A 15,314-nucleotide genomic window follows, 5' to 3' on the forward strand; every position below is an offset into this window, starting at 1 on the left:
GTTTTGTTGATTGTTTCCTTCACTGTGCAGAAGGTTTTTATTTTGATGAAGTCCCAACAGTTCATTTTTGCTTTTGTTTCCCTTGCCTCAGGAGACATATCTAGTAAGAAGTTCCTACGGCTGATGTCAAAGAGGTTACTGCCTCTGTTACCTAGGATTTTAATGGTTGTCTGTCTCATATTTAGGTTTTTAATCCATTTAGAATTCATTTTTGTGTGTGGTGGTAAAAAAGTGATCCAGTTTCATTCTTTTGCATGTTGCTGTTCAGTTTTCCCAACACCATCTGCTGAAGAGACTTTTTCCCATTGAATATTCTTTCTTGCTTTGTCAAAGACTAATTGACCATATAGTTGTGGGTTCATTTCTGGGTTTTCTATTCGGTTCTATTGATTTATGTGTCTGTTTTTGTGCCAGTACCATACTGTCTTGATGATTACAGCTTTGTAACATAACTTAAAGTCCAGAATTGTGATGCCTCCAGTTTTGCTTTTCTTTTTCAAGGTGGCTTTGGCTATTGGGGTCTTTTGTCATTCCATACAAATTTTAGGATTGTTTGTTCTAGCTCTGTGAAGAATGTTGGTGGTATTTTGATAGGGATTGCATTAAATGTGTAGATTGCTTTGGGTAGCATGGACATTTTAACAATATTTGCTCTTCCAATCCAGGAGCATGGAGTGATTTTCCACTTGTTTGTGTCATCTTCAATTTCTTTCATCAGTGTTTTATAGTTTTCAGAGTACAGGTCTTTCACCTGTACTTTGGTTAGGTTTATTCTTAGGTATCTCATGGTTTTTGGTGTAATTGTAAATGGGATTGATTCCTTGATTTCTCTTTCTGCTATTTCATTATTGTTGTGTATAGAAATGCAATAGATTTCTGTATGCTGCTGTTGTATCCCACAACTTTAGTGAATTTGTATATCAGTTCTAGCAACTTTTTGGTGGAATATTTTGGGTTTTCTATATAGAGTATCATGTCATCTGCAAATAGCGATAATTTTACTTCTTCCTTTTCAATATGGATGCCTCTTATTTCATTTTGTTGTCTGACTGCTGTGGCTAGGACTTCCAAATATGGTGATGAATAAATATCTAGGCAACAGTCTCATTATCTTTATTTAAGCTATACATACATGTTTTAGAAGTTATTCAATATATAGGTCTCATTAAACTTGTATATACATATGTTATAAATTACCCAATATATACATGATATTTTCTGGAACAAAACAAATGAAAAAATAGGAATTTAGCTTCTAATCCAAGAAATTTCAAAAGGCTTTAGTCACCTAAAGATGTAACTGACAAGAACTAAATGGAAAGAGGATATGTTTCCCAATTCATTTCATTAGGACACTATTACTGTAATTAACCCTAATAAGGACATTACAAAAAAGGAAAATTAGTCTCATCTCATTCATGAACATAGATGCAAATATTACAAACAGATATAATTTTAGTATAAAAATCCAGTAGTATATAGAAAGATAATATATAATGAACAAGTAGGATTTATTCCATGTATATAAGGATATTTTGACATTGACATTAGAAAATATAAACACAATTTAACTGATTAAAAGAGACAAAGAACTTGGCAAAATCCAACATCATTTATGATTTTTTTAAAAAAACTTATAAAACTAGACGCAAAATGGAATTATTTACTTAACCTGGTATAGCATATCTATATGTAAAAACCCTATATAAATAATGCTTTTAACTATTAAATGCCAGAAGTGTTGCCTTTAAAGATCATCAACAAAACAAGGATGCCCACCCTTGCCATTTATATTAGACACTGACTAGAGCTTCTAGCTAGCATCATAAGAGAAGAAAACAAAATTCAAGTGTAAGAACTGGGAATAAAAAAATCTTAATTGTCGTTATTTGTAGGTATGACTGTTTAAGTTCTCCCAAATTATACTATAGATAAAATTATTATAAATATGAAAGTTTAGCCAAAGAGGGAAACACTAGAAGATAATGCCACCAGGGGTAGCATAGGTTTTTAATCTTCTCAAATCTCTACATAAAAATATTCAGAGTAGCTCAGTAACAAACCCAAAAACCTATGGGCAACATTTACAACAAAATCATGTGACAAGGTATCTCTATGAATCCCAAAACATATACATAAGACCTTCAAGGTATCAGTGTATATATGGCAGAAGACAACAGGTATAAAAGAGGCACCTGAAAATAAGAGAACCTCAAAATAGCCAACAGGTAGTTAGATGAAAGTACAACAGGCCAATTTGAGAATAGCAGTTAAAACTGGGAGAGTTTCGCTCATTCCAATAGCAAGTGAGTACAAAGGATTTATGTCAACCATTAAAAGGACTGGAGCAGTCTAACCACTGTGAATGCTTAAAACTGACCAACCAGGTCTCTAATCCAGGACAGGCTCCAGAAAATCTTAGACAGCAATTCATATATTTTAACACCAAATGAAAACATCAGAAATGGGAGTTCTGTAAAGCTTGTGAAGCTTTCTAAACCAAATCTCTTATAAAAATTTCAGGAAAATTAATTCCATATAAAATGGAACAACAAAAAACTATCAGCACCCACCCACTTTTTCTTTTTTTTTACAGGGTTACTTCAATGAACACATCAAAGCACACTTGGTTGAAGGTCCAAACACTCCACTACTATAAGCAAGGAGGAGTTTTGCAGAGGACTGACCAGTGGGATAGAGCAGTCAAAACACAACAGAGTACACAAAGCACACTCCAAACGCACTTTCTAAAGTGCCAGGCCCTGGACCACTTTCTTACACCATACACAAAAACAAATTCAAAATGGATGAAAGACCTAAATCTGAGACAGAAAACCATCAAAATCCTACAGGAGAAAACAGACAGCAACCTCAGCCACAGCCACAACTCGGCAACAACTTCTTACTTGACATGTCTCTAGAGGCAAAGGAAATCAAAGCAAAAGTGAACTACTGGGACCTTATCAAGATAAAAAAAGCTTCTACAGGGGCACCTAGGTGGCTCAGTTGGCTGAGCTTCCAACTTTGGCTCAGGTCATGATCTCATGGTCCGTGAAGTTCGAGCCCTGCATCGGGCTCTGTGCTGACAGCTCAGAGCCTGGGGCCTGTTTCAGATTCTGTGTCTCCCTCTTTCTCTCTCCTCCCCACTCATGCTCTGTTTCTCTCTTCTCAAAAATAAATAAACATTAAAAACGATGATAATGATAATAATGATAATAACTAACTAAATAAATAAATAAATAAAGCTTCTACACAGCAAAGGAAACAATCAACCAAACTAAAAGGCAACCGATAGAATGGGAGAAGATACTTGCAAATGACATGCTGGATACAGGGTTAGTATCCAAAATCAATAAAGAACTTACTAAACTCAACACCCCCAAATCAAGTAATCCAGTGAAGAACTGGGCAGAAGACATGAATAAACATTTTTCCAAAGACGACATCCAGATGGCAAACAAACACATGAAAAGATAATCAAAACCACTGTGACATACCACCTCACACTGGTCAGAGTAGCTAAAATTAACAACTCAGGCAACAACAGATGTTGGCGAGGATGTATAGAAATGGGAACCCTATTGTACTATTAGTGGGAATGAAAACTGGTGTAGCCACTCTGGAAAACAGTGTAGAGCTTCCTCAAAAAATTAAAAATAGTACTCTATGACCCAGCAGTTGCATTACTAGGAATTTAACCAAAGGATACAAAAATGCTGACTCAAAGGGGCACATGCACCCCAATATTTATAGCGGCACTATCAACAATAGCCAAATTATGGAAAGAGCCCAAATGTCCATCAACTGATGAAAGGATAAAGAACATGTGTGATACATACACACACATGCACATACACACACACAGCAGAATAATACTCATCAATGAAAAAGAATGAAATCTTGCCATTTGCGACAATGTGGATGAAACTGGAGGGTATTAATGCTAAGTGAAATAAGTCAGAGAAAGAGTTATCATATGATTTCACTCATATGTGGAATTGGAGAAACTTAACAGATGACCATAGAGGAAGGGAAGGAAAAATAAGATAAAAACACAGAGGGAGGCAAACCATAAGATACTCTTAAAAGCAGAGAAGTGAGGGTTGGTAGGGATGTGGGGGTGGGGTGTGAGTTAAATGCGTGACGGGCATTAAGGGGAGCACTCTTTAGGATGAGCACTGGGTGTCATATGTAAGAGATGAATCACTGGGTTCTACTCTTAAAGCCAAGACTACACTGTATGTTAACTAACTTGGGCGGGGGGGGGGGGGGGGGGGGAAGAAAGCTATCATATTTTTCAGCAGAATCTTTCCAGGCCAGAAGAAAGTGGCATGATATATTCAAAGTGCCAAAAGTAAAACAACAACAACAACAACAACAACAACAAAACAACAAAAAACCTGTCAACCAAGAATACTCTACATGACAAAGTTGTCCTTCAGAATCGAAGGAGAAATTAAAATTTTCTAGACAAACAAAACCTAAAAGGGTTCATCACCACTAGACCAGTCCTACAAGAAATGTTACAAAGGGACTTCTTCAAGCCAAACAAAAAGGATACGAATCAGTAACATAAAAGCATATGAAACTATAAATCTCACTGGCAAAGGTAAATATATAGTTAAATTCAGGATATTCTAATATTGTAATGGTGGGGGGTGAATCACATATAACCCTGATATGAAGGTTAAGAGACAAAAAGATTCAAAAAAATTACTACAACTACAATAATTTGTTAAATTACTTAACAAATAAATAAGATAAAGTAAAAAGATGCAAACTGTGACATCAGAAGTATAAAATGGGGGGGATAAAAATACAGAGCTTTATTACATTCAAAGTTAAATTGTTATCAGCTTAAAATAGACTGTTTTAAATATGTGTTTTGTAAGCCTCCTGGTAAACCACAAAGAAAAACCTAGAGTAGATACACAAAAGATAAAGGAATCTAAGTGTACCATTGCAAATAACCATCAAATCACAAAAGAAGACAGCAAGAAAATAAGAGGGGAACAAAGGAATTTAAAAAACAGCCAGAAAATAATGAACAAAATAGCAATAGTAAGTCCATACTTTTTAATAATTACTTTAAATGTAAACAGACTAAATTCTCCAATCAAAAGACAGAGTAGCTGATTAAAAAAACACCCAAGACCCAACTATATGCTGCCTACAAGAGAGACACTTAAGCTTAAAGGACACCTACTGACTGAAAGAAAAGCTATGGAAAAAGATATTCCATGCAAACAGGAACCAAAAGAGTGTAGGACTACTAATACTTATAGCACTCAAAATAGACTTTAAGCCAAAGACTGTAATGAGAGACAAAGATCACTATATAATGATAAAGGGGTCAATCCAACAAGAGAATATGACATTTGTAAACAGTTATGCACTCAACATAGAAGCACCTAAATATGTAAACCAAATGTGAACAGATATGAAGGAAGAAAGAGACAGCAATATAATAACAGTAAGGGACTTTAAAACCCCACTTACATCAATAGATAGATCAACCAAACAGAAAATTTATAAAGAAACACTGAAGCTAAACTACACATTAAATCACAGAGTTAATACTTCTATAGAACATTCCATCCAATGGTCATCTTAAGTACATGTGAAACATTCTTCAGGATAGATATGTTAGGCCATAAAACAAGTACTCATAAATTTAAGATGACTAAAATCATATCAAGCATCCTTTCTGACCATAATCAATTCCGAGAAGAAACTGCTAATTTCACAAATTTTCAGCGGAGATTAAGCAACATGCTACTGAATAACCAATGGGTCAAAGAGGAAACCAAAAGAAAAATATTTTTAAATATCTTGAGACAAATCAAAATGGAAATACAACATATCAAAACTTATGGGATGTAGCAAAAACACTTCTAAGAGGTAAGTTAAAAGCAGTAAGCATTTACAATAAGAAAAAGAAAGATCTCAAATAATTTTATACTTCAAGGAACCAGGAAAAAGAACTAAGCCAAAATTAATAAAACAAAGGAAATAACAAAGACCAGAGTGGGGAAAAATAGAAACTAAAAAGACAACAGAAAAAAAAAAAAATCAACGAAACTAACAGCAGACTTTGGTGGGGGTGGAATGGGGGTATTGATAAACCTTCATTATGCTTACAAAGAAGGAAAGAGGACACTAACAAATATGTTTTTAAAAATCACCATTGTATATCTAGTACCCTATAATAGTGCCTGACACACACTAGGTATTCAATAATGTTACTAAATGAATAAAACATCAGAATAGAGGATAAAAGGGTTCTTTGGTCATTCAGCTCAATGTTAATGAATTAATAAGTTATGAGTCTGAGTAAAAAATGTATTCAACATAAATAATCATTTTTTAAGTGACCAAGGAGTTCTGCTTCTGGCAATGGTGGACTAGGTTACTTCAGATAAACCATCTAACTACACAACTAAAAAGGCTGGACAATATATTTTTTAAAAATTGTATTTGAAAGTGGGGCACCTCGATAGCTCAGTTGCTTAAGAGTCCAACTTCAGCTCAGGTCAGGATCTCGCTATGAATTAGAGCCCTGTGTCGGGCTCTGTGCTGACAGCTCAGAGCCTGGAGCCTACTTCAGATTCTGTGTTTCCTCTCTATCTGCCACTTCCCCACTTGCACTCTGTCTCTGTTTCTCTCTCAAAAATAAATAAACATTAAAAAAATTTTTTTAATAAAAATTTAAAAAAATTGTGTCTGAAAGCATCAGTCAGTTACAAAAGCACCAAGGATTTACAGATCCAAGATTATAGGAATTTCAGAGACAATAAGCCCCATCATTTGGTACCATTTGTCCTTCCAGGCATTTGTGGTGGCTAAGAGTTAAGAAAATGAGCAGAGCCTGGAGACAAATATGCCAGAATTAGGGAACAAAAAGCAGAGTTCAGACCCTGCCAAGGATGAAAAGCCAAGGTAAACATCTAGGCTTTCAGTTGGGACCCCAAAAGGTTAAACCACGAGAATAAGAGCCTCCTTGTCTTGTGACTTACTTGCCTCACACTAGTCCCAGTCCTACTACTAGGAATACGATTAGACCATTAAAAGACTAATCCTCATAGGAAACAAACCTAAATCATTTCAATCTCAATCTCAAGTGAATTAAGGTGATCTGGGATTGCTAGTTTCCTAGTCTAGTTGGCTGACAGATGCAAGTGTCTATCCTCCCTGTAAGAATATACAATCAAGAGCCACAAATTAGTTCTACAGATACAATGTTTGGCACTCAATAAAAATAGCTAGGTATATGAGAATGTAAGGCTTGACTGAAAATTATGAGGGGAAAAAAACCAATAGAAACAGACCTACAGGAGATCCAGATAATAAAGTTACCACAGATGAACTTTAAAATAGCAATGGGAGAGGAGAGGGAAGATGGCGGCGTAGGAGGAGGCTGGGCTCACCGCGCGTCCTGCTGATCACTTAGATTCCACCTACACCTGCCTAAATAACCCAGAAAACCACCAGAGGATTAGCAGAACGGAGTCGCCGGAGCCAAGCGCAGACGAGAGGCCCACGGAAGAGGGTAGGAAGGGCGGCGAGGCGGTGCGCGCTCCACGGACTGGCGGGAGGGAGCCGGGGCGGAGGGGCGGCTCGCCGGCCAAGCAGAGCCCCCGAGTCTGGCTGGCAAAAGCGGAGGGGCCTGACGGACTGTGTTCCGACAGCAAGCGCAACTTAGCGTCTGGGAGGTCATAAGTTAGCAGCTCTGCTCAGAAAGCGGGAAGGCTGGAGGATAAAGGGAAGGAGAGCTGCTGAGCCCCCGGACGACAGAGCTCAGTTTGGTGGGGAACAAAGGCGCCCACCAGCGCCATCTCCCCCGCCCATCCCCCAGCCAAAATCCCAAAGGGAACCAGTTCCTGCCAGGGAACTTGCTCGCTCCGCGCAAACACCCAACTCTGCGCTTCTGCGGAGCCAAACCTCTGGCAGCGGATCTGACTCCCTCCTGCTGCCACAGGGCCCCTCCTGAAGTGGATCACCTAAGGAGAAGCAAGCTAAGCCTGCCCCTCCTGCCCCTGTGCACCTTGCCTACCCACCCCAGCTAAGACGCCAGATCCCCAGCATCACAAGCCTGGCACTGTGCAAGTAGCCCAGACAGGCCACCCCGCCCCACAGTGAATCCCGCCTCTAGGAGAGGGGAAGAGAAGGCACGCACCAGTCTGACTGTGGCCCCAGCGGTGGGCTGGGGGCAGACATCAGGTCTGACTGCGGCTCCACCCACCAACTCCAGTTATACACCACAGCACAGGGGAAGTGCCCTGCAGGTCCTCACCACGCCAGGGACTATCCAAAATGACCAAGTGGAAGAATTCCCCTCAGAAGAATCTCCAGGAAATAACAACAGCTAATGAGCTAATCAAAAAGGATTTAAATAATATAACAGAAAGTGAATTTAGAATAATAGTCATAAAATTAATCGCTGGGCTTGAAAACAGTATAGCTGACAGCAGAGAATCTCTTGCTGCAGAGATCAAGGGACTAAGGAACAGTCACGAGGAGCTGAAAAACGCTTTAAACGAAATGCATAACAAAATGGAAACCACCACGGCTCGGATTGAAGAGGCAGAGGAGAGAATAGGTGAACTAGAAGATAAAGTTATGGAAAAAGAGGAAGCTGAGAAAAAGAGAGATAAAAAAATCCAGGAGTATGAGGGGAAAATTAGAGAACTAAGTGATACACTAAAAAGAAATAATATACGCATAATTGGTATCCCAGAGGAGGAAGAGAGAGGGAAAGGTGCTGAAGGGGTACTTGAAGAAATAATAGCTGAGAACTTCCCTGAAGTGGGGAAGGAAAAAGGCATTGAAATCCAAGAGGCACAAAGAACTCCCTTCAGACGTAACTTGAATCGATCTTCTGCACGACATATCATACTGAAACTGGCAAAATACAAGGATAAAGAGAAAATTCTGAAAGCAGCAAGGGGTAAACGTGCCCTCACATATAAAGGGAGACCTATAAGACTCGTGACTGATCTCTCTTTTGAAACTTGGCAGGCCAGAAAGAATTGGCACGAGATTTTCAGTGTGCTAGACAGAAAAAATATGCAGCCGAGAATCCTTTATCCAGCAAGTCTGTCATTTAGAATAGAAGGAGAGATAAAGGTCTTCCCAAACAAACAAAAACTGAAGGAATTTGTCACCACTAAACCAGCCCTCCAAGAGACCCTAAGGGGGACCCTGTGACACAAAGTACCAGAGACATCACTACAAGCATAAAACATACAGACATCACAATGACTCTAAACCCATATCTTTCTATAATGACACTGAATGTAAATGGATTAAATGCGCCAACCAAAAGACATAGGGTATCAGAATGGATAAAAAAACAAGACCCATCTATTTGCTGTCTACAAGAGACTCATTTTAGACCTGAGGACACCTTTAGATTGAGAGTGAGGGGATGGAGAACTATTTATCATGCTACTGGAAGCCAAAAGAAAGCTGGAGTAGCCATACTTATATCAGACAAACTAGACTTTAAATTAAAGGCTGTAACAAGAGATGAAGAAGGACATTATATAATAGTGACAGGGTCTATCCATCAGGAAGAGCTAACAATTATAAATGTCTATGCGCCGAATACCGGAGCGCCCAAATATATAAAACAATTACTCATAAACACAAGCAACCTTATTGATAAGAATGTGGTAATTGCAGGGCACTTTAACACCCCACTTACAGAAATGGATAGATCATCTAGACACACGGTCAATAAAGAAACAAGGGCCCTGAATGAGACATTGGATCAGATGGACTTGACAGATATATTTAGAACTCTGTATCCCAAAGCAACAGAATATACTTTCTTCTCAAGTGCACATGGAACATTCTCCAAGATAGATCATATACTCGGTCACAAAACAGCCCTTCATAAGTTTACAAGAATTGAAATCATACCATGCATACTTTCAGACCACAATGCTATGAAGCTTGAAATCAACCACAGAAAAAAGTCTGGAAAACCTCCAAAAGCATGGAGGTTAAAGAACACCCTACTAACGAATGAGTGGGTCAACCAGGCAATTAGAGAAGAAATTAAAAAATATATGGAAACAAACGAAAATGAAAATACAACAATCCAAACGCTTTGGGACGCAGCGAAGGCAGTCCTGAGAGGAAAATACATTGCAATCCAGGCCTATCTCAAGAAACAAGAAAAATCCCAAATACAAAATCTAACAGCACACCTAAAGGAAATAGAAGCAGAACAGCAAAGGCAGCCTAAACCCAGCAGAAGAAGAGAAATAATAAAGGTCAGAGCAGAAATAAACAATATAGAATCTAAAAAAACTGTAGAGCAGATCAACGAAACCAAGAGTTGGTTTTTTGAAAAAATAAACAAAATTGACAAACCTCTAGCCAGGCTTCTCAAAAAGAAAAGGGAGATGACCCAAATAGATAAAATCATGAATGAAAATGGAATTATTACAACCAATCCCTCAGAGATACAAACAATTATCAGGGAATACTATGAAAAATTATATGCCAACAAATTGGACAACCTGGAAGAAATGGACAAATTCCTGAACACCCACACTCTTCCAAAACTCAATCAGGAGGAAATAGAAAGCTTGAACAGACCCATCACCAGCGAAGAAATTGAATCGGTTGTCAAAAATCTCCCAACAAATAAGAGTCCAGGACCAGATGGCTTCCCAGGGGAGTTCTACCAGACGTTTAAAGCAGAGATAATACCTATCCTTCTCAAGCTATTCCAAGAAATAGAAAGGGAAGGAAAACTTCCAGACTCATTCTATGAAGCCAGTATTACTTTGATTCCTAAACCAGAGACCCAGTAAAAAAAGAGAACTACAGGCCAATATCCCTGATGAAAATGGATGCAAAAATTCTCAATAAGATACTAGCAAATCGAATTCAATGGCATATAAAAAGAATTATTCACCATGATCAAGTGGGATTCATTCCTGGGATGCAGGGCTGGTTCAACATTCGCAAATCAATCAACGTGATACATCACATTAACAAAAAAAAAGATAAGAACCATATGATCCTGTCAATCGATGCAGAAAAGGCCTTTGACAAAATCCAGCACCCTTTCTTAATTAAAACCCTTGAGAAAGTCGGGATAGAAGGAACATACTTATACATCATAAAAGCCATTTATGAAAAGCCCACAGCTAACATCATCCTCAATGGGGAAAAACTGAGAGCTTTTTCCCTGAGATCAGGAACACAACAGGGATGCCCACTCTCACCGCTGTTGTTTAACATAGTGCTGGAAGTTATAGCATCAGCAATCAGACAACAAAAGGAAATCAAAGGCATCCAAATTGGCAAAGATGAAGTCAAGCTTTCGCTTTTTGCAGATGACATGATATTATACATGGAAAATCCGATAGACTCCACCAAAAGTCTGCTAGAACTGATACATGAATTCAGCAAAGTTGCAGGATACAAAATCAATGTACAGAAATCAGTTGCACTCTTATACACTAACAATGAAGCAACAGAAAGACAAATAAAGAAACTGATCCCATTCACAATTGCACCAAGAAGCATAAAATACCTAGGAATAAATCTAACTAAAGATGTAAAGGATCTGTATGCTGAAAACTATAGAAAGTTTATGAAGGTAATTGAAGAAGATTGAAAGAAATGGAAAGACATTCCCTGCTCATGGATTGGAAGAATAAATATTGTCAAAATGTCAATACTACCCAAAGCTATCTACACATTCAATGCAATCCCAATCAAAATTGCACCAGCATTCTTCTCGAAACTAGAAGAAGCAATCCTAAAATTCATATGGAACCACAAAAGGCCCCGAATAGCCAAAGTAATTTTGAAGAAGACCAAAGCAGGAGGCATCACAATCCCAGACTTTAGCCTCTACTACAAAGCTGTCATCATCAAGACAGCATGGTATTGGCACAAAAACAGACACATAGACCAATGGAATAGAATAGAAACCCCAGAACTAGACCCACAAACGTATGGCCAACTCATCTTTGACAAAGCAGGAAAGAACATCCAATGGAAAAAAGACAGTCTCTTTAACAAATGGTGCTGGGAGAACTGGACAGCAACATGCAGAAGGTTGAAACTAGACCACTTTCTCACACCATTCACAAAAATAAACTCAAAATGGATAAAGGACCTGAATGTGAGACAGGAAACCATCAAAACCTTAGAGGAGAAAGCAGGAAAAGACCTCTCTGACCTCAGCCGTAGCAATCTCTTACTCGACACATCCCCAAAGGCAAGGGAATTAAAAGCAAAAGTGAATTACTGGGACCTTATGAAGATAAAAAGCTTCTGCACAGCAAAGGAAACAACCAACAAAATTAAAAGGCAACCAACGGAATGGGAAAAGATATTTGCAAATGACATATCGGACAAAGGGCTAGTATCCAAAATCTATAAAGAGCTCACCAAACTCCACACCCGAAAAGCAAATAACCCAGTGAAGAAATGGGCAGAAAACATGAATAGACACTTCTCTAAAGAAGACATCCGGATGGCCAACAGGCACATGAAAAGATGTTCAGCGTCGCTCCTTATCAGGGAAATACAAATCAAAACCACACTCAGGTATCACCTCACGCCAGTCAGAGTGGCCAAAATGAACAAATCAGGAGACTATAGATGCTGGAGAGGATGTGGAGAAACGGGAACCCTCTTGCACTGTTGGTGGGAATGCAAATTGGTGCAGCCGCTCTGGAAAGCAGTGTGGAGGTTCCTCAAAAAATTAAAAATAGACCTACCCTATGACCCAGCAATAGCACTGCTAGGAATGTATCCAAGGGACACAGGAGTACTGATGCATAGGGGCACTTGTACCCCAATGTTCATAGCAGCACTCTCAACAATAGCCAAATTATGGAAAGAGCCTAAATGTCCATCAACTGATGAATGGATAAAGAAATTGTGGTTTATATACACAATGGAATACTATGTGGCAATGAGAAAAAATGAAATATGGCCTTTTGTAGCAACGTGGATGGAACTGGAGAGTGTGATGCTAAGTGAAATAAGCCATACAGAGAAAGACAGATACCATATGGTTTCACTCTTATGTGGATCCTGAGAAACTTAACAGGAACCCATGGGGGAGGGGAAGGAAAAAAAAAAAAAGAGGTTAGAGTGGGAGAGAGCCAAAGCATAAGAGACTGTTGAGAACTGAGAGCAAACTGAGGGTTGATGGGGGGTGGGAGGGAGGAGAGGGTGGGTGATGGGTATTGAGGAGGGCACCTTTTGGGATGAGCACTGGGTGTTGTATGGAAACCAATTTGACAATAAATTTCATATATAAATAAAAAAAAAAAATAGCAATGGTTGGGGTGCCTGGGTGGCTCAATCGGTGAAGCAGCCAAATCTTGATCTTGGCTCAGGTCATGACCTCATAGTTTGTGAGATCAAGCCCCATATCAGGCTCTATGCTGACGGTGTGGAGCCTGCTTTGTAGTCTCTCTCTCCCTCCCTCTCTGTCCCTTCCCCGCTCATGTGTATGCATTCTCTCTTGCTCTCTCTCTCAAAATAAATAAACCTAAAAAATTTTTTTAATGTTTTTATTTTTGAGAGAGGCACAGAGTGCAAGGGGAGGAGGGGCAGAGAGAGAAGGAGATGCGGAATCTGAAGTGGGCTCCAGGCTCTGAGCTGGAGCACAGCACAGAGCCTGACATGGGGTCGAACTGACGAATGTTGAGATCATGATCTGAGCTGAAGTTGGACGCTTAACCAACTGAGCCACCCAGGTATCCCAATAAATAAATAAACTTAAAAAAATAGCAATGACTAATATGTTCAAAGAATTCAAAGAGAAGTCAGGGGATTTTGGTAGAGAAGTGGAAACTATAAAATAAAGGAAAATAACTTCAATAAAATAACTGAAATTAAGAATTCAATTGGTTTGGGGTATCTGGGTGGATCAGTCAGTTAAGTGTCTGACTCCAGATTTCAGTTCAGGTCATGATTTTATGGTTTGTGAGTTTGAACCCCACATCAGGCTCTGCACTTGACAGTGTGGAGCTTCTTGGTTTTCTCTCTCTTTCCTTCTCTCTACTCCTCCTCAGCTCACTCTCTCTCTCTCCTCTCTCTCAAAATAAATAAACTTAAAAAAAAAACCCATACACACACAAAAGAATTCAATTGGTTTAACAACAGATTAGAAACAAAGAAAAAAGAACCAGTGAACTGTAAGATACGATGGGAGAAATTATTTACACTGAAGCATAGAGAAAAAAGGATGGGAAATACAGAAAAAAGCACAAGAGACCTATAGAATACATTGTTGAGTCAAGAGTAGAGCAAGTATTATACTTTCTCCCTTATAAATAAGTTATCACCTCTTTTCCTGTCATTTCATTGACCTTTCTAAACAAATATCTAAAGCTCATGTCTCAAAAGAAAAAATTAATGTACAAATAACACACAAATGAGATGAAGACTTTTTTTTTTTTTTTTTTTTTTTTTTTTACCTTTCCCGAGGTTGTTGCTGAAGTTTTTCAAGTCGCACTACAGATGGCTGGTTGGATTGGGGCATTGCAGTTGGCATCCCAACAGTAACATTCAGGTCTGGGGATAGGAATGCTGGATATTCTATTGGCTGTGGTGTAATTACATTTCTGCAAAAATGGCTATAATGTTAAATATTGAAATTACACAAACGACACTTCTAAAATCAGTGGTAGCTATCAATTCTACATTGCAATCTCACCTGTCTACCTTGAACCATCAGAGGGTAGAGCTAGGAAAAAAGAAAAAGATCAGAGATCCTGACAGAAGTGCTCTCTTGAGCACTCTTACTACAAAGATGGGCAGCAGGGATGGGAAAGGAGATAAGGACCTGAAGTTCTAATGAGAAGTAGAAAGTGTTTAAGCCCAGAGGTGCCTGGGTGGCTCAGTTGGTTGAGCGTCTGACTTTGGCTCAGGTCATGATCTCATGGTCCATGGGTTCGAGCCCCGCATCGGGCTATGTGCTGACAGCTCAGAGCTTGGAGTCAATTATAATATAAAGTCAATATAGCTTATGTTACATGATGGTAAGATATGAGGAGGGGAAAGAAGATATATATATCTATCTATCTATATTTATATATATATCTATATTTAAAATATATTCTAATAAATTTATTTATTAATATTTAAAAATATTAAAATTAATATTTAAAAATATTTAAAATATATGTTAATAAATTTAATAAATTTAATAAATTAATAAATTTAATAAATTAATAAATTTAAAAATATATTTTATATTTATATATAAAAAATATATATATAAATATATATATATATATTTTCCAGTCACTTGTTAGATGGGCCAG

At 38.3% G+C, this 15,314-nt stretch overlaps 1 protein-coding gene across 7 annotated transcripts in view; it reads right to left on the reverse strand.

Moving 5' to 3' along the window:
* CATSPERT (catsper channel auxiliary subunit tau) overlaps positions 1 to 15,314 on the reverse strand; it is a 182,634-nt gene that overhangs the window by 91,255 nt on the left and 76,065 nt on the right. For all 7 annotated transcript variants that reach the window (XM_086719275.1, XM_086719274.1, XM_086719277.1 and 4 more), the window contains one exon: positions 14,466 to 14,612. In XM_086719275.1, the coding sequence (XP_086575401.1) occupies positions 14,466 to 14,612 (147 nt within the window). The remainder of the gene's footprint in view (positions 1 to 14,465; positions 14,613 to 15,314) is intronic.

The sequence above is a fragment of the Puma concolor genome, chromosome C1 (genome assembly GCF_028749965.1).
Source record: "Puma concolor isolate L17-30 chromosome C1, mPumCon1.1.hap2, whole genome shotgun sequence".
In the NCBI taxonomy this organism is placed as follows: domain Eukaryota; kingdom Metazoa; phylum Chordata; class Mammalia; order Carnivora; family Felidae; genus Puma; species Puma concolor.